Genomic DNA, 19,135 nt, shown 5'->3' on the forward strand with positions numbered 1-19,135 from the left:
TAACATCCATAACACCCACCCCTGCAGTGATCATCACGGAAGTGAAAGCTAAGAAAGAAGAGAATCCTTAGGAGAGCAAAGGGGATGAGGCAGAGTGGGATTCCTAGCAGGTTCTCGGCTGGTGACAAGTGCTTCCTCCAGACCCTGCTGTACCTAGCCTGCCATAGGTACAGGATCGGTTAATGCAGGATTGGTGGGGAGTCCCGTGGGCCACCTTTCCAGGGCTGGAGGTGGACCTGAGTCAGGGCTCTGTCCCTCCCACATACCGTGTCTGAATATGTGGCTGTGACCCGGTTGGGGGGAGGGTAGGTATAACGGGCCCATAGTGACTCATTAAAGTTTCTGCCTCATCCCTGGGGCCTCTGGTGGCGTGAATGTGGTGCCAAGTGGATTGGTTGGCACCTTTGCTCTCCTAGAGACAGCAACAGGGCCCTGAGAGTAACTATCGGGTAGGTTCCTCCAAAGCCCTAGGGCTATCAGACCAACCCCCAGAAACAGGCAGAGCCAACAACTACAAAAATAAAGAGTTTATTTCCTATCCAAAGGGAGCCCAGGATGTTGGGTGGTAAAGGAGAGCTGGAGACCAGGGTGAATTTTCGAGACGTCGGGGCCCTGAGTGAGACCACATTGGAAGGGGGAGTAACAGGTGTGGCTGAGGTCTGGGGGCGGGTCAGGGAGGAGTGCTGCTGGGACTGTTTCGAGTTGCTGGCCGCAGAAGAGACTGCTTTCAGTGCTGGCCTGCAGAGAGACAGAAACAAAGATGTTGACAGGCCCAGGCCCAAGGATAAAATGGACGTTACTGGGCCGAAAAAGCACCCACTGGGGCAAAGGAACCTGGGATCACACTCCATTGGCAGGGATGGCAAACTCAGTTGCCCACAGAGGCCAGATAAAGAATTCAAATGAGGGACGATAGCTGGGTGTCAGGAGATGATCAAGGAATGTAGGGACTGCAAAGAAGTGGAGAGTGCAGGTCTCAGCCAAAGAGGACGGTGGCCACCCAAAACCAGCTCATTATTGCCAGATCTCCCGAATTTGTTTGGAGAAGCTGGACTATCTGGATTTCTATGTGAACTCTCCTGATTTTTAATGTGGCAACTCATTCATATTTTGAAAAAAAAAAATGCTGTGAGAGTCAAAGATTACATATCTGGGGTGATCGGTGCGTTTCTTGTGTGAGCTGTGGGGTAAGGTGAGCCCCTCCCGCTTGGGCTGATGGTGGGAAGCCTAAGAAGTCTTGGGTTACTTAAACGCCAGCCAGGATCTCAAACCTACCCCTCTGGAAGCGACATTGCTTTCAAGGTCTCCAGCAGAGACCCGAGGGCTGGGACAAAAGACCTCATGGTATTACTAAGCTATCTCCCCACTGGAAACTGCAATCTATCCTTCTTGCTGTAGACATCAACCAGGGGCCTGTCTGCTCTTGCCTCGGTCTTCACTTCCCAGGCCGGATCTGGGACCCTTTCCCTTCCCCTCCCTGCCCCGCCATCTCTACCTGCCTCCAGGTCCAGGGGAGAAAGCCAGACATCTCATCTGCCCAGCTCAGTGGGCACCGCGGTCCATCTCATGCCTGTTGGGTTCCACGGCCTTGGGTGGCTCCCCTCACAGAGGAGAATAGAGGAGGGTTTGGAAAAGGGAAAGGGTCAGAAGTGACCAAGCTTTGTTAAAAAGGCCAGAGAATCCAGAGCCAGCCAGACCAGCTGGTGGCTGCTGACCCAAGGCAGGAGGCCAAGGGGCCCAGCCCCTCCCTGGATGGTAGGCAGCAGTGCCCACTCCACACAGGGCTGGGCCCATGGCCAGGGTCAGTGGAACGTGTCTGACCTGGACCGGAAGCTGGGCCTCATGAGGCTTGAGTTCGGAGGTGAGGCCTCTGGCACTGCGGAGAGTCCAAGAGGGTCAGGCTCCGAGGGGTAGGGGGACAGCACGGAGGGTCTCAGGTCGAGGCGGGCAGCCCCCATCTCTGCTGTCCCCACACTGGCTGCGCAGTGGACCTCAGCGCGAGTAGTATCCTGGAGGCCAGGCGGTGGTCCGGACAAACAGGGAGAGATGCACGGGGGCCTCCGAGGTGGGCAAGGGGGGTCTGGGCGCCACGCCGAAACTGTTGGGTGGCCTGGGGGACCCAGCCTGGTCTGTAGCAGGCCCATCACGTGTCGAAGCTCCTGGCTAAGCTGAGACACTTCCCGGTTGAGACGGCAGATCTGTTGAAAACACATCGAGTTGTCTCCCAGGTGCCACAACAATCATCACCCTCTATTGTTTACACAGTTCTTTCATATCCACTCTCTGCTCATGGCCACCCTGAGAAGAAGACAGGACAGGGGTTATTTTAGCCTAGATGTAAATACCCCAGCCTCTTTCCAAAAAGGATTTGGGATGGTGACAGCTATTGCTATCCCCTCCTCTACCCCACCCCCCCACCCCAACACACACACTTTTACAGGATGTAGAAAAATGTGCTCAAAGAGGCCTCACAGCTGTGAAGTGACAGACAGACGCAGGCTTACGCTCAGGTGATACATCACAGGAGCTCAAGTGTCTATTCAGCATTTTTCAAATTTCAGGGAGTGCATGATCAACTGAAAAACGTGTTAAAATGCTGATTTCTGAGCCCCACCCCAGACATTCCAGGTTGGGTGAAGCCCAGGAGTCTGCATTTTAACAGGTCCTCCGGGTACGGATGGACACCCAGGCCGGGGAGCAACTGGTCTAGAAGAACTGCGTGCGGAAGCAGGACTGACCTTGAATCCTGCAGAACCAGGGTTGGCCCCGCCCCCAGCCCCACCCCAGCCCAGGTGCGCCCCGTGGGATGCCTGATGTTTATCAGAACCGAGGGGAGGCCCACTCCCGAGGGCTGGGCCGGGCTGCCCTATGGATGCAGCTATGAGATCCCCGAGGGGGAGTCGTAGGCACAGCCCCGGCAAACAGGATCAGGGCTCTTTCTAACCAGGATTCAGACAGGAGGATCCAGGTCCCCTGGGGCTGAAGTCCTGCTCAGCCTCCCTGTCCTCTGCCGGACCCGTCGGGGGAGGGGAGGGAGGAAAGGACTGGAGCATGTGACTTGGTGGAGGTGGGTCCCTTGCAGAAGCAAATCCCTTGGCAGTGGAGGGAGGAGAGGCTCTCTCTTCCAGCTGGACCACCTGAGCCAGCTGGGAGGAGAGGAAGAAGCCCTCCCTGAGTACTGATAATGCGCTAGGGACCGGGCCAGGGGTGTATTTGCCCTCATCTAATCCTCACAACAACTCTGGGAAGAACCTATGATTTCCCTATTTTCAGATGAGGAAACTGAAGTTCAGAGTAGTCATGGGACTTGCTCAAGGTCTCCCAGCTAGAGTGAATATCTGAATTCAGGACGCTGGCTCCAAACCCTTTGAAGTGCTCCGATATAAAGCACATCTCTGATCCCAATGTTGGAGGGGCGTGGCCAGCCCAACCCACCTCCTGGTTCAGCCTGCAGACCTTTTCCTTCACCTCCTCGGCCTCAGTGGCCACTTCCTGGCTGGGCATGGTCCCTGCAGACAGAGTGGGGAGAAGGGATGCTGGGTGAGTGCAGGGAGCTTGAGTCTACAGCCTGGGCTGGGCCCTTCCCCTTACTGGGCAGGCAGAGAGCAAGGAGAGAGGACACTCTGGGGTCAGGATGACGGGAAACCCAAGCTCCTCAGGCTGGTTTCGTGGCCCTATCACTTTCCCAGCCCTCCCCACCCCACCCCAGCTCTAAGCACGGAGCTTCTCTTTGGTATCTGAACACAATTGCTTTTCTGATCATGCCTCTATGCCTTTCACCAACTGCCTTGCTCTGCCTCTCACGCTCCTGCCCACCCTTTAGGATCCACCTCTAGGGTCCCCTCCTCTAGGAGGGAGGGTTAGAGGTTCTCTCCCCTCCTACTTCGTAGCCCTGTTCTTTGTCTCAGTGGTGGCACTGAGCACCCTGTTCTGGAATCGTTTATCTGAGTACACAGGTATCTCCCCAATGAGACTGGGAGCTCGCTAAGAGCGTGGGCCAGGTCTGGTTCATCTATGTGTTCCTAGCACAGCCCCTGGCAGCTGCTAGGCCCTTACTACATGTGGGATGGCTGGATGGCTGGATGGCTGGATGGATAGATGGCTGGATGGATGGCCGGTGAATGGGTGACCATAAGCAGAAGTCCGCTGCTGGCCCTTACCTGTAGGAGGGGCCTGAGAGCGAGGCCTAGGGTGCTCAGGCCTCCTGCTGAACCGGAAGGTAGGGGCCTCCGCTGTGCTGCCAGAGTCCTCAGTGCCATCCACTACCCTGGGATGGAGGCAGGGGTCATCAGCCCCACAGGGAGAGGGTAAGGGCCAGAGCGGAGCAGAGCAGGCAGGGGCTGAAGCGGCTGCAGTGCCAGGGCGCTGGGGAGGAGCAGCCGTCAAAGAGGAGTGGGCTTGCAAGCTGTGGTGGATCGGGAAGGGCAGGGTGGGCAGATGGGGAGAAGCACTAGTCGGAATGCTGGGGACGGAGCCCAGAGAAGCTTCTGGAAGCCAGCAGGGGTATAGGGAAGGCAGGGGAGGCTGGCATCTCACCGGGGACTGAGGTCCGGAGGTCCAAAGGTTCCCAGTGGGGGAATGAGAAGCTGGGGGGGCTTCCAGGCAGCAGAGCCCCTGGGCGGGCCATGAGGGGAGGGGCTGTGGCCCCGGCCAGCCAGGGCGGGGGAAGGGGTTGGGCTCAGGGAAGGAGAGGAGACAAGGGCTGAGAATGGGGGCAGCTCCTCCCCCAAAAGGCTGACCAGGGAGCCCCGGGGCCGCGCTGGGCTGAGGTTGGGCAGCAGGAGGGGCCGCCGGGGCCTGGGACCACCACCAGGCTCGGCCCCGGCATCAGCCTCTGTGGCGGATGGCTGGGTCTTGTCTGAGGAGGAGCCCAGGCTTTCGGAGCGGGGCTGTGGGCAGAGGGGGCAGCTGATGTCACAGGGCATTGAACAGCAGGCCCCTTCAGTAAGCAACAGCCCTCACCGGCCGTGGCTGCTCCCCATTCCCTCCCCCTTCATCCTGCAGCAGAGCAGCCAAGGGAAGGGGCCCCCCAACTCCTGGCCTCTCCCCACGCAACCTCAACCCCACCCAGGAAGGGTGTGTTACCTGGGAGAGGCGAGGGGATCGGGAAAAGCGGCAGAGGCCCTGCAGGGACACGGAGGGGGGGGGATTCAGCCTGACTCACACCTCCCCACTCCCCCCATGCAGCACCTCCGAGGCCCACCTATCCGTGTTGTGGCGTTTGAGAATGTGGGGCCTTTTTGTGGAATTGATTCAGAGATACCCCCAGCTCTGACTCAGAGAAATCTCGAGTAGCAGCATAAGTCTGAAAAGGGTAAGAACCAAGGTCTAGGATGTGAACGACAGATTTGGCCCAGAGCCTAAACCAAAATGGGCCCAGGAAACATTTGGTGAGTTTGGCGGAGAAGAGGAAGCCCCAGGGGATGAGGCCAAGTCCAGAGAGGGAGGGGACTGATGGAGGAGGAGCAAATGAAGGAGATTGTTTCCAAAGTGGGGGGTCCTTTGAGGAGTCTGCAGTGTGGTGGAAGGAGGGCCGACAGGAGACAGGTCAGTTGAGTTGGAAGCAGAGGTGGTGAGACATAGATCGTGGGGTTGGATAACGGCCAACAGAGTGGGGTCCATGGGCTGGAAGACGTTAAGCGTGGAAGGAGCAATGGGAGGGGGTGCCTGGGGTTGAGAGAGGATGTTTTCAGGGTGGAAGAAATTCATAAGGCTCTCTCTGGGGCTGGTGGTGGTGGTGGGCTACTTTGAAAGAGGCGACCTCAGAGGACATGGAGGCCATGGGGGGTCTACATACATTAGTGTCAGAGCCCTGGCGCAGGTTGAAGGTGAGGTCCCGGGGCAGGCCAGCCCTGAAGGCAGCCCCATACTCAGGATAGAGCCTCAGGACCTCAGCCAGCCCTTGGCTGCTCAGTTGCTGTAGGCCACAGTAGGTCAGTGCCTTCACGTCGGCGCTGGTCTTCAGCACGCAGCTTGGAGCTGTGCCTGACCCAGGCTCCTGGCCCGGCTCAGGGATATCTGCCCCAATCAGGTCTCCTTTTCCTGTGGGTTAGGGATGGGGACAGTCAGCTGGGGCAGGGGGACCAAGAGGATGTCAGTGGATGTGAAGGATGGTCAGTGTGTTTGAAGGATGGCTGAAGGCGGGTCAATCGATGGGATTGGTGGAAATAATCAATGGAGTTGGCAGAAGGTCAGTGGAGAATGGCTGGTGAAGTTGAGAGACAGTCAACTGGGGATGTCAGTAAGGCCTGAGGAGTGATCAGTGGAATTGGGTGATCAATTAAGAATGGCCAGAGGGGTCAGTGAAAGGGTAGAGGTCAATGGAATTGAGGGTCGATGGAGAAGGGTCAGCGGAGTTGGGAGATGGTGCACCGGGAAAGGATCGGTTGACTCAGGGGACAGCCACTGGGGAAGGGTTGATGGGTTCAGGGATGACCAATGGGATCAGGGAGAGTCTAAGGGAAATGCTCTAAAGGGGATGGTGGAAGGGTACTAAAGGGGATGGTGGAAGGGTACCGGGACCGAGAGAGTACTTCTCAGCAGGAACACCAGCTATCTAGTCCCTAGATACCTGGCCACTCCCAAGGCCTCTGGGGGAAGCTTCCAGGGTAGGTAGTGGGTAGTGGTGGGGGACCCTCACCCAGGATGGCCAGCACCATGTTGTCACGGAGCACCTCCAGAGAGCCGGAGCAGACGTAGTAGTGTGCCTGCAGGGCGTCCCCACGGCGCAACAGGTACTCGCCGGGAGCGCAGAATGAGGTCTTGATGTGCAGGGAGAGGGCCCGCAGGCAGCCCCTGCTTGCTGCTCCAAACAGCGGCAGCTGCAGGATCTCCCGATTCAGATGCATAGCAATGTCAGCTCTCAGCTCGTCTGGGAAGTCACGCAGTAACTGCATAAGGGGCATAGGTCATTCTGGCCATCCCCCTGCAGTTGCCACTTGAGCTCTACAGATATGCTGAGCTGTCTCCAAGGACACGGCTCAAGTTACCCATTTCTGACCTTCAGGAAGACTTCTTTGTGTCTCACCTCAATTTGACTTGTGTGTGGACCTCCCAACCCGAGTCCTGGGGCAGAGACTAGGTCTTCTCCCGTCTGTCCACTGCCCATGGCTACACACACTGGTCACTCACACATCCTGCTTACTCAACCCCACATATGCAAGGACCATTCCAGGTGGGTCAGCCTTCAGTTGGAAGTCAGAAGACTAGAAATCGGCTCTGCATAAATCCCTGTGGACTTTGGGCCATCCATTTCCTCTCTCTGGGCCTCAGTATCCCCATCTGTAAAATGCAGGGTTACCCTAGACCTTGAATATTACCAATGACCTCCCGGGGGCCAAACTTAATGTTCATGGTTTGGTTCCATCCTTGTCTTATGGAGCCCCTCGGCCACTCCAGCTTGCTGACCTCTCCCTCTTGTCCCCCTTTCTTCCCCAGGCTCCTCTTCCTCAGTCTACCTCCTCGGCTCTCTTCTCACTGTCCACACTCTCCCTGCATCATGGCTCCAGGACTTCAACCTCCCTGCGAGCCCAGAGCCCTACCTCGGGGTCCAGACCTGTATTTTCAACTACCCACAGGTCAACCTCCACCTGGATCCCCCACGGGCACCACACCCTCATACTGGCCCAACCCTGGACTCTCACTTTCACCCCTAAATCCAATCTTCCTCCTGTAATGCCTCCATCCCACCCTTTGGCTGAAGCCAGAAACCTGGGAATCGCTCTGAGCTCCTTTCCTACAACCAGCTGATCACCAAGTCCCAAGGCTCCTGCTCTCAGAAATATCTCCTGGATCTGCAGGCCACTCCCCAGCCTAAAAATGTGGCAGGATAAAATCTAAATCCAAGGCCATCCGTGAGCTGGGCCTGCCCACCTCTGCAGCCGGGTCTCTTCACTTCTCTGTCCCTCCTCCCTCCACAGCGCTCACACACCCTTTCCTGGAGGCTCACTGAACTGCTTTCAGTTCCCTGAACTCACCCTGCGCTTTTGCGTCAATATTTCCAGACCTGTGTTCCTACTGCTCTTTCTGCCTGTGACAGCCTCTGGTAAGAGGCCAATTTCCTTTTTGTCCTTCACCATGTCCCCTCTTCTGTGCCACCTTCCCAAACTCCTCTAGGCCCAGACACCATGAGGGCCCCATTGCACCAACTCCCTCCAGAAGAGTCCCATTCACAGCATAACTATTTCTTTACCTGTCTGCCTCCCTCACCAGACTGGTGTCTCCCTGAGGGAAGAGCTGGGGATAATCGTCCCCCAGTCCCCGTGTCCAGCACAGAGACTGGCTGGAAGCAGGTGCTGGAAAATGGTGGCTGAAGGGAGCATGGCATTAGCCATGCGTAAAGGAAAAGGGATGTGGATGCCGGTGGGTGCCGGGAACAACACCTCTTCTCCCCACATCCCATTTGCTTCCTTCCCAAACCTGGAGGAACAGGGACCCCTTCCCCACTGCATCTCCGCGCGCGGGGCGGGTACCGGGAGCCGCGCACACTACCTCGTTGGCGTCGATGCCGCTGTTGACCGCCCACGTAGTCTGGAAGTACTCGAGCATGCGCTGCTTGAGCGGCCGGGGCAGGCGGTGCACGCGGATGAAGTCCTTGAGGTCCTTCATGCGGCTGTGGTAGAGCGAGCGGCGCGAGTACATGCGCTGGATGATGGCCGTCACGTTCCCGAACACCACGGCGTGCATCAGAGCTGTGGTGCGCAGCAGGCAGTCAAGGGCGACCACCCCTCTGGCCTCCTTCCCCCCATCCCCCCTGCCCTGGACGGGTCTCTGGGCTCCTGGGGAGGGGCAGGAGAGCCAGTGGGCTCCTGCGACTCTACCTGACGCCACGTGCTGGGTTGGGGCGCGGAACAGAGGGTGGTCCTGAGAGGGGTCAGACCTGATGCTCCTCTCATGCCTCCTCCCCCACCCGCCCCCCCTTTCCCTGCCATTAAGTCATGAACTTGGGCTTCCCATTTCTTTCGCGAGAGATCCTCCTTTTTGGGGCATTCCCCCCAAAGCCACCATGTAGCAGATGCTGAGCAAACATCCATGAATGAAGGCACGAGTGTCTGCTCGTGGGTGGACACCTTGCCTTCTCTGGGGCTCAGTTTCCCCATCTGCACGCTGGGCTTAGCAGGGCCACCCTGGGGCTTGGCAGGCCCCACCTTACCGCCTATGAGCATCATGCAGATGGAGAAGATCTTCTCTGCGTCGGTGTTGGCGCACACGTTGCCGAAGCCCACACTCGTGAGGCTGCTCAGCGTGAAGTAGAGCGCAGCGATGTAGGCGCTGCGCCGCGACGGGCCGCCCGCAGAGCCGTTGACATAGGGCACCTCCAGCCGCTTGCCCAGCTCGTGCAACCAGCCTAGGGGGTGGAGGGATGCAAGGAGCCCGGGCTGCCCAAGCAGGGAAGAATGGGGTTTCCCTGAGCTATTTGCACTTGACCTTGGGCAAGTATTTACCGAGGCGAGCGGAGGTTTGCCCAGGAAATGTCAGGCGCAGCCCGGAGCAGCCCGGGCCTCGGCCTCCCCACGGTGAAGTGGTTACAGTTGCAGTTCAAGGCTACCAGCTCCCTACACAGCTGACTGTTTAGGGGCCCCTTTCACTCTCTAATAGTTTATTAAGTGCTTCCTGTGTACAGAGTGCCGGAACTTGACCCAGACATTCTCCCTGCGCTGGTGGAACTTAAGAGTCTGGAGGGGAAAGACACAGGAAATAAATCATTACAGGTGAAGAGCAGCTACTACAAAGAAAGTATGTTTTAGGAATCATAATAGGTTAGGCAGAGCCAACCCGTTTCGGTGGGAGGTATCGTTCCTGAAGGGCTCCCTTAAGACAGAGCATATTAGTTGAGACCACAAGGAACAGAAAAGTAGCTTAGGTGAAGAAGGGAGGGAGGACAAAAGAAAGAGGATTCCAGAGAGGAAAACATGTTCAAGGCCCAAAGGGAGAAAGCAGTACATCCCGGGTTCTAGAGGGAGGCCAAGGTGGCAGTAGCACAGGGGACCTGGGAGGAAGGGAAGCCGGGTGGGGGTAGAGAGGGCTGCAGGACCACGTATGGTGTGGACTGAGTGTGGACTCAGTTATTTTGAGGGCAGTGGGGAGCCACCAAAAGAGTCCAGGCAGGGGTACTTGGCCTCTGCCCAAAACACCTTCCCCACCTGCAGTGTTTCCCATACTGTACTGTGATTGTCTGTCACTGGTCTTGCTCCCCTGCTAGGCTGTGAGTGCCCCCCAAGGCAGGGCCCACGTCTTCAAATCAGTGTTCCCACGCCTGATCCCGGAAGTTCATGCATGTTTACTGGATGAATGGAGGAATGTGGGGTGGGGGTGGGGGTCCTGGTAGAGGTGTCCGCTTGGGGGCCTGTGTGGACAGGGCAGGTGGATGGGTGGTCAGTGAAAGCCTGGGGTCGATGGCTCACCGGTGTCCCAGAGCAGTGGGTCGTTGGCCTCCATCTCCTGGCGCCCGATGACATACCAGACGCAGGCCATCCAGTGGGCAAGGAGCGCAAAGACGGACATGAGCAGTGTCAGCACCACGGCGCTGCACTGTGAGTACCGCTCCAGCTTCTGCAACAGCCGCAGCAGCCGCAGCAGCCGCACTGTCTTCAGCAGGTGCACCAGCGATGTCTGCAGGAGTGAGTGCGGCGGGGGAGGCTGTCAGCAGGCTCCCCACGTTCCCTCGCAGCACCTTGCCACCACATGCCCTGGAGCTAGGGGAAGCTGCCCCAGGAGAAGTTTCCCTGCTGTGCTGTGAAGGTGACCAGGAAATGCAGAGGGGAGAGGATAATACTAAAACTAATAATGGCTAACAGTAAGTATTCTGGGTGTCAGGCACTGGGCTAAGTATTTGTCATCCTTATTAAAAAAAAAAAGTATGCCTTCAGTCCACTTATCATCATCGTTCTCAGTTCGCAGATGAGCAAACGAAGGCTCAGAGAGGCCAGTGACTTGCTCAAGGTCACAGACCAAGGAAATGATGGAGCTGGGACTCAAATCTGAGCTGACACCAAAGTCCATTGTGTGCTGTGCTGCCTTTTAGCACCTCAGCTGATGAAACGGCAAATCCTGGTCAGAAGCAGGGCAACAGACAGAATGATCCCTGCCCTTGCTCAAAGCCCCCCCGTGTTCTAAGTACAATCAGCTGTGGACAGGGGAAGGTTTAGGGACCCTTGTGGGTCAGCTGCAGATGAGAGGGTCACATTGAAATGTTGAGGGAAGGAGAGCAGGGATGAGGGTCCTCGGGCTGTAAGGTCTCAGCCCTTGTGGGGTTCAGTGGGGATTGATGGAGCTAATGGCACCTAGTAAGGGTCCTGTAAACTTAAGCTAATGTTAGCACTATGACTGCTTTCCTTGTGCCTTTTTAAAAAATATTATTTATTTATTTATTTATTTATTTATTTATTGGCTGTGTTGGGTCTTCGTTGCTCCACACAGGCTTTCTCTAGTTGTGGCAAGTGGGGGCTACTCTTCATTGTGGTGCATGGACTCCTCATTGCGGTGGCTTCTGTTGTTGTGGAGCATGGGCTCTAGGCACATGGGCTTCAGTAGTTGTGGCGCATGGGCTTAGTAGTTGTGGCTCACGGACTCTAGAGCGCAGGCTCAATAGTTGTGGCTCACGGGCTTAGTTGCTCCGAGGCATGTGGGATCTTCCCGCACCAGGGATCGAACCCGTGTCTCCTGCAATGGCAGGCGGATTCTTAACCATTGGGCCACCTAGGAAGTCCCTTGTTGTGCTTTAATAAGCCCTTCCAGTCTTGGAAATGATGAGCCGATGGGGCTTATCTTCTCACTACTCTGGGTAGGGCAGCTTCGAGGCTAGGAATGGGGCTCTGGGGCAGGGCCTGGGGAGCTTGGTGTGAGGGCCCTTCACTGCCACTTTCAGGGGCCTCCAGGAGCATCCACAATAACCCTGTCCCTACACAGCTCCTGAGTCACCATATGCCATTTTCTCTAATTTTAGGAAAAGGCATTGGAAAGGAGGTGGCTCTGATTTCCCCACATGGACCCTCTCCAGGGCTTAATGCCTTCCCCCAGCTCCCAGAGCTCTTGACTCCGACCTTGAGTTCTTCAAGGCTTCCCCTCATCACCTGCCCCTGGGCCCCACTCCCCTGGGGCCCTCCTCTCGTTCTCCTTGGACCAGAATGTCCCAGGCCTGGCTCCTTCAAGTTCACAGCTCTGCCAATGCCTCCTTATCCTCCATCTTTGCTCTGCCTCCCTCCAGCCCCAGCATTGCTCCTTCTCTCCCCTCGTGCCAGGTCATCCACTCAGGTATCCTGGTTTTCTGGGAAACAGGGTGGCATGTTGGATCAGGTCTAGACCAGAAGTTTAGAGATTTGGTTCCAGTCTCCTGCCTGCCACTGCTAGCTGTGTGACCTTCAGCAAACCACTCAACCTCTCTGAGCCTCTGCATCTACCTCTGAGAGATACCAGAATCTGCCCTGAAGGGTTCTTGTGAGGTTCCTATGTGATGATGTGTAAAAGAACTTAGTAAACTGTAAAGTCCCCCTGAAGGTACCAGAGGAGGGAGAGCTTCCTGGTGGGCACAGACCGGGTGGGGGTGCCCTCAGGGTGGGGGGAGCCCTGCTTGGAATGGCCGGAGCCTCAGGGCAGACACACCCACATGCACGTGTGTGGGAGCGTGCACACACGTACACAGCCAGGAGAAGAGGCCCACAGCCCGTTGGCGGCTAGTTAAATCCGGCTGCGTGTAGGTGGTTTCCCGCTATAGCTGAGTGTGGCAGGGAGAGGAGCACACAGGGAAGCTGCTCTCCACCTCCCCACTCAGCAACCAAGGGGGTCTGGGGACACAGGGTGGGACTCCCTCTTCCTGGGCCAGAGGAGACCTAGTATGTGCCGGCTGGGTGCAGAGCTGACCACCTAGGGTGCCTCCAGGCAGTCCCCAGGGAGTAGGAGGACGCAGGTCCTGGGACTCTCCACCTCCAAACCCGCCCGGCAGCCTCTACCTTCCTGTCTTGGTTTACTGTGCTCCTCGCAAATGCTCCCTCTCTTTGTCTCCTGCCAGCCAGGTCCTACTCTGTCTAAGGTCTAGCTCTGCTCTCACCTCCTCCCTCAGGAACACTTCTCAGACCATCCTAGCCTCTGCCCAACTGCTGTGCTTTGCCTTCCCAGGCACTGGCCAGATTTTGCATCATTTTTGTGGGAGTCTGTGTTCCAGCCTGGAACTCCAAGGTCAGCTAGCTCCGTGCCCAGTCCCCATGCAGCAATACCCGGGTGCCATCTTGCACTCCATTCAACTCTTCTGTTCCTGCTGTCCCCCCCAGCTTAGCTGCCTAGAGGCTAAATCCTTATCCCTTTTCTCCACAGTGACCATGCCCTACACAGCGCTTTGCAGACAGCTAAATGCTCATTCGCTGTTTGTTAAATAAAAATGTGAAAAGTGCCACTCAGTTGGCTTCAGACCAATGCCGCCTTGGTAGCCCTAGTTAGCTTTTCATTTGTCTCAGCTTCCCTCAGAGATTGTGAGCTGAGCTCCCTGAGAGCACAGACCTTCTCAGATCCTTCTCAGCTTCTAGCACCGGGCTCTGCCCATCATAGGTGCCTGAAAAATATTTGCAGATGACTGAGTCTGGGACTGAGGTGGGTCCCTTAATGAGAGAGGCTGTGCTGAAGCTGGAAGGCTAGGCTGCAAGGTGGGTCAGGGATCACTCACCACGGTGATGTTGAAGACATAAAGCAGGTCAAAAGGCAGAGCAGCAATAAGGTCAACAAAGAACCAGGTGGCCAGATAGTGGAGGCCAATGGAACGAGGAGCAGAGACCACCTGGCCAGACTGGGACACATAGGTGGTGCGGAAGTTCAGGATGATATCTGGGGGTGCAAGAGGCTGTTACTAGGGGGCCTTGGCCAAGGGCAAGAGACTCACAATGGAATTGGAGTCAGGAATGCGAAAGACGGATTGGGCTTCAGGCTGGTCCTTAGGGAGGAGAGGTCTGAAAGCGGAAGGCTCCAGGGGTCAGGGGTCAGGGATCATGGGTCATGAGGACTTAAAGACCCAGAAATGGGTGGGCTCTGACTGCCTGGGTCCTGCAGGCCCAGGATGGAGCAAGGTTTGGATGAGTGGGTCCATCCAGCCCACCCGCCAGGGTACGTGGGGCAGAGGGTCTAACCCAGGATGAAGAGCATCTCCACGGCGATGTCACTGACAAGGGTGTGTCGAGAAGTGATGGGGGCGTCGTCATCACCCGAGAAGCAGACATTGTAGGGGACGGTGACCGCAACGTAGAAGGTGGCGAGGAGGATGAGGCCGTCCCAGACGGCCTTGGGGACGCTGTAGTGGAGGAGGAGGCAGCGGGACCCCCCCACGGAGGCCACCTTGTATTCGGGCACTGATGGCTTTGGCTCAAACACGTTCTAAGGGGAGAGGGGTGGCGGTTGGGGACACTTGGGGGGAAAGAGGAGCCAAGGTTGGGGGGACGGAGAGGTAAGGAATGGGGAAGGGTGAGTGGGCACTGCAAGCGCGACCACTAGAGATGTAGACCGTGCAGGAGAGGGGGTCAAGGGGCTGGCACCTGACACTTCCTTCCTTTGCCAACTTACTGCTCAGGCCCCCTTTTGAATCAATCATATTTTGGGGGGGCAGTATTTCTAAGGCTTGACTTTCGCCCTGCTTGAGAAGGTGATTGTGACAAATCAGGCACATGCCCTAGCTTGAGGGGTCACTAGCTTCTCCCTCAAGTTCCTCTTGGGTTCTAGGGGTGCAGTGGAGGATGCACTCCTGGGGTGAGAGGAGGCTGGCATGGTGCCACCCCATTTCTGTAGCCATAACAGACTGCACAGAGGACTGGAGACCCATGGCTCCATCATGATCCTAGGAGTGGTACACAGGGCTGGATGCCAGGCCCCCAGTGGGGGCTTTCTCCCTGGGACCACAGCGAGTCATTTCACTTCCCCGCCATGAGGTAACCCTAAAACCCAAAGGTAGTTGATGTAATTGCTGCTAGAGCCCCACCCTTGTGACATTATCAGAGCAGGGTAATGTCAATCACAAGGAAGCAAGGGAGATGGGGATGGAAGGGGACGTGGGGGAACATGGGATAGAGCAGAGAGCCATATATGAGAAATGGCGGACAGAGGAACAAGCCACTGGAGGGACATCAGACAGACAGAGAAACAGGGACACAGTAGCAAGGGTGCCTCAGAAACAGGGCTGGGAGGTGTTGGGGTGGAGATAGGACTCACGTTGGTTTTCATGCCTCCCTGGCCCCGGCGCCCAAAGTGGCCAGTCAGTCGGTGTAGGACACTACGGCTCTGCCTCCTGGCGGATCGAAGTCTCGACCTGGCTCCCCTCCGGCCAAGGGAGTTTTCTGTTGGGAAGAAGTGTATGGAGATAAGTGGGGGCACATCCCATGAGGCTGAGTAAGGAGAGGTCTTGTGTGACCTTGGGCAAGGACTTCCGACCATTCACGCCTTCTCCCCAGACTTGCAGACTTGCAGTTACCATGATTACTGTCACCATAGCCTCCTGGGGGGCCAAGTCCTGGGCCTCCACTCTGAGTGATGTCCTTGAAGGAAAAGAGGAAAAGTACGACCTCCCCCATCTCATTCTTGATGGGCATCATGTCCAGGAGGCACCAAAAGGCCGAGCCTGTAGGTGTGGAAAGATGGAGGAAGAGAGTGAGGGGCCCATGGCACCTCTTTCTTTCTCATCCCCCTTGGTTCCTGAGCATAGTCAAAGGGCTTGGCCAAGGTTTAGAGCTGGAAAGAAGCCCAGAGATTATGTCAGCCGTCTCTTTCACCTTCCCGATGGGAGAATCACAGCCCAGGGAGGGTCAGGGATGCACTCATTGTCACACAGTCAGCTTGTGGCAGTGTGGGGACCAGCACCCAGCCTTCCACTGTGCCAAGTGGACTCTGGGTAAGGCCTGGGGTCTGGGCAGGACTGCAGGGCAGGCCAGGCCCCCTCACCATCCTTTCGGTAGAAGCAGATTTCAGCCCGGTGCTCCTGACGCCCCTCCAGGGCCTTGTGCAGCCTCTGCAGTGCTGGCTCACTGGTTTCCGGACCATAGAGGAAACGGCAGCTGCAGGTTTTCTGCATGACCTCGGTGCGGCCGTAGCCTGTGAGCTCACAAAAGCCGTCGGAGCAGTAGACGATGGGAAAGCCCCGTGGGCCCTGTGCGTTGGCCAGCAGAAAGTTGCTGTCTGTGGGAAGAAGAGGTCAAGGTCAGGTCAAGGCCAGGAGGGGAGCTCAGCTTCCAGGTGGGCCATACCTCCCCCAAGCTATCTATGGTCAGAAATCCCAGAGCCAGAAGCTTCCCAGGCTTCCATGTAATACCTGGATCCCCTTTGGGATATTCTGAAATGAGAGTAGGAAGAGACAGAGCAAAAGAACATGGACTTAAGGGTGGCCTAGAACTGGGAGAAGGACTGCTAGGGGGTTGGAAAAGGAACCCCGAGAGGTCATGCGGTTCATCCTCCTTCCTTCAAGCTGGTGAGCTATTACTGTAGGAGGCAGCACAGCATGGTGAATAGGGCATGGGCTCCAGCATCCACCTTTGCCACTTACTGACTGTAACTTTGGGCAAGTTAATGAACTCTTCTGTGCCTTAGCTTCCTTATCTGAAAAGTGGGGGATAATATCTCTTCCTCACATAGTTGGTGTGAGAGTGGGGAAGAACAAATCCTGGCACATAGTAAGTGTTACACTGAGAAGGTGAAATGATGCCCCACATTTGCCCAGCTTTCAAAGCACATCCATAGCCACTATCCTATCATCCTATTAGACAGTGGACAAGGCAGGGATTCTGGTGATATCATGGCGATTTTATTGATAAGAAACCAAAAGGCAGAGATTATCCACACTCACAAATCTCCTTTGTTGGGGGAGGAAGACAGTGATGAGTAGCATCCTTATTCCCTGCCTTTCTTTTTAGCATCCCTTAGCTAATTTCAGAGGGTCTGTCCCAGTGCTCAGAGTCTGACAGGCTTGAGCAATGAAGTTGTGGCTCCAGCAAACCCAGCAACAGAACCTGAGCTGGCTCCCTCCAGCTCCAATGGGTGGGAGGCCTCAGGGGGGGCTCTGTAGGCCATCTAGGGACAGCCTCAGCTGAGGGAAGGGATCTGAGACACAATCAGTCCTGGGGTGCTAAGACGGGTGAGTGTCTGGGGGTGGAGTGGCTGATGGGGATACTGAAGGTGCCTGGGAGGCACTGGGCCCTGGGCAAGCAGCCTCCTTCTTCCATCCCAGGGCTGTTGCCCGGGTGATGGGCGCTATGGAAACAAGGGAGGTGGGGGGGGAGGAAGGGTGGGGAGGCGGGTAGGGCCCAGGCGGCTCGGTTTCCGCCCTCAGGTGCCGCTCCCCCCAGATTCCAGATCCCAGCCAGGGTGTCCAAAGAGGGCAAGGGGCGATCTCTCAGTACCAAAGTAGGAAGAGGGAATGGCGGGAGAAGAGGCGGGTAAGGAGGATTGTGGCTGTCCAAGGTGCTGAACCTGGAACCCAAACTGGGATGGGAGAGTAGGCAGTTCCCTCCGTCACCACAGACCACCCCCTCTTCCTGCCTCACCTCCCTCAGACACAGAAGCGCTGCGACTTGGGGGCGCGTGACCTTAATCCAAGCTAGGTCCTGCCGAAGTCTAATCTTTTCTCTCTCTCTCTCTCTCTCTCTTTTCTAGGGGCAGGGGATGCTGGAGTCGTCTGAGAGTAGACCCCGGAGAGTCTGGCCACTTCGTCCCACCTCCGCTTCTTGGATACCCCCATACACGCCCCCAGCAGAGCTCTGCCCGAGAGTGGGCGGCTGCCAAGGAGCCTTTCCTGCTTCCAGTCACAATCCCAACCTCGGCTCCCCGCACTCTTGGTCCTCTCCCGCCTCCCCTCCCAGGGCGCTCCCAGTCCTGTTCCTTTACCACGGCTTGGCTTTGGGCGTTCCTAGACCCTCAACTCCACTCTCTCACCTCCCCTCGGGTCTCCCTCACTACATCCAGGAGACCCGCGCCAGCGCCTTAGGAGACTTGACCCCATCTTGAACCCCCAGCCCCAGCCTCCGCCCCACTCACGCGTGCCGTCGAAGCGGGTGGCGATGGTGTCCAGGAAGGTGTTCTGCGGGGCCAGCAACCCCTTCATGACCGGCATGGCCTTGGGGCGCGAGTTCGAGGCGCGGCGCTGGGGGGCTTTCAGCGCGGCCGGGCCGGAGGGGGCGCGCTGCCGGCGGGGCCGGGGCGCCCCATGCGCCCGCCTGCCACCTCCCCTCCCTCTCGGCGCCGCCGCCGCCGCCGCCGCCGCCGCCTCTGCCTCTCTGCTCTGAACCCAGCAGCTCTCAGCTCGTCTCGGCGCCGCCTCGGTCCCCCCCACCTCTCCACGGGCCAGGTTCTTTCCCCCGGGCTCGGCCCGCGCCCGCCACGTGGCCCCGCACGGGGAGGGGCCGCCAGCGGCACCCTCACCCCTCTCTGCTGCCCTCCTCTGGGTGGGGAGCGGCCCACGCGTGTCTCTCCCGCAGAGAATTTGGGACACGCCCACCCGGAGCCGAAGCTGGAAGCGGTGGGGCGGGGCTTGAATGACAGACACGCCCACCTTCCAGGGTGGCCACGCCCCCACGCGTGTTTCCCTGGCGGCTCCTTGGGTCTCCGCCCCCCGGGTTTCCCGGCGTGCCGCCCACGCTGGGAATCTTTTCTGGTTCACAGCGCCGCCTGCTGGAGTTGGGGTATTTCGCAGCACCCCCAGCTCCCTGAGTTTCAGTGTGAGACAGCAAGTTTTAAAGAGGCTGGTTTTGCCGGTGGAGCATCGATGTGAAAGCAGAAAACTCAAATTCTACAATGCACTACTTAACCCTCATCTGTGCCTCAGATGATAGGGTACCCTGGGCGAACTCTGCTCCTAAGTTCAGCAGGGTGGATGAAAAGAAGTTTGGAGTCCGCCGGGTAGAAATCCCAGCTCTGCTACTTACTAATTGTGTGATTTAGTCTCTCATTTTCTTCATCTGTAAAATGGAGCTAATAATTTTTACCTCGTATGGTTGTGAGGATTTAATAGCATAATGCATATCTTTGGCGCACAATGTGCTGGAGAGCAATTGTCTCTCTATTCTCCCTCTTCCCATCATCCTGATTTAACCCTCCTTCTCTCGGCTGCCATTCAAGTGGGAGAGAGGCTAAAGGCAAGTTTGGGGCTGAGAAAGATAGTTTCAAGGTGGGCAGTCAG

The 19,135-nt window shown here is 57.1% G+C and overlaps 1 protein-coding gene across 1 annotated transcript; it reads right to left on the minus strand.

Annotated features, from left to right (window-relative positions):
- Positions 1-1,802: 1,802 nt before the first annotated feature.
- On the minus strand, positions 1,803-18,070 carry KCNH4 (potassium voltage-gated channel subfamily H member 4). Its single transcript, XM_057716126.1, has 16 exons — positions 17,995-18,070; positions 15,910-16,143; positions 15,443-15,589; positions 15,184-15,308; positions 14,112-14,355; positions 13,655-13,812; positions 10,404-10,611; positions 9,152-9,346; positions 8,491-8,690; positions 6,641-6,890; positions 5,798-6,042; positions 5,086-5,124; positions 4,537-4,889; positions 4,161-4,267; positions 3,436-3,509; positions 1,803-2,198 (listed from the first exon to the last, which is right to left on the minus strand). Exons 1-16 carry the CDS (start codon positions 18,068-18,070, stop codon positions 1,803-1,805), a joined length of 3,051 nt encoding a protein of 1,016 aa, XP_057572109.1.
- Between the last annotated feature and the right edge of the window lie 1,065 nt (positions 18,071-19,135).

Source organism: Hippopotamus amphibius, chromosome 17, assembly GCF_030028045.1.
Source record: "Hippopotamus amphibius kiboko isolate mHipAmp2 chromosome 17, mHipAmp2.hap2, whole genome shotgun sequence".
Classification (NCBI taxonomy): Eukaryota; Metazoa; Chordata; class Mammalia; order Artiodactyla; family Hippopotamidae; genus Hippopotamus; species Hippopotamus amphibius.

What these genes read in the sequence shown, in the direction of transcription:
- KCNH4 (XM_057716126.1), bottom strand. Translation starts at nt 18,070, where the DNA reads ATGCCGGTCATGAAGGGGTTGCTGGCCCCGCAGAACACCTTCCTGGAC. An exon ending in CACCCGCTTCGACGGCACGC is followed by an intron (nt 16,144 to 17,994) that starts GTGAGTGGGGCG and finishes TTCTTCCCACAG; the next exon opens with ACAGCAACTTTCTGCTGGCC. An exon ending in GCCAGGGCTCTGACACTAAT is followed by an intron (nt 5,125 to 5,797) that starts GTATGTAGACCC and finishes GTGTCCCTGCAG; the next exon opens with GGCCTCTGCCGCTTTTCCCG.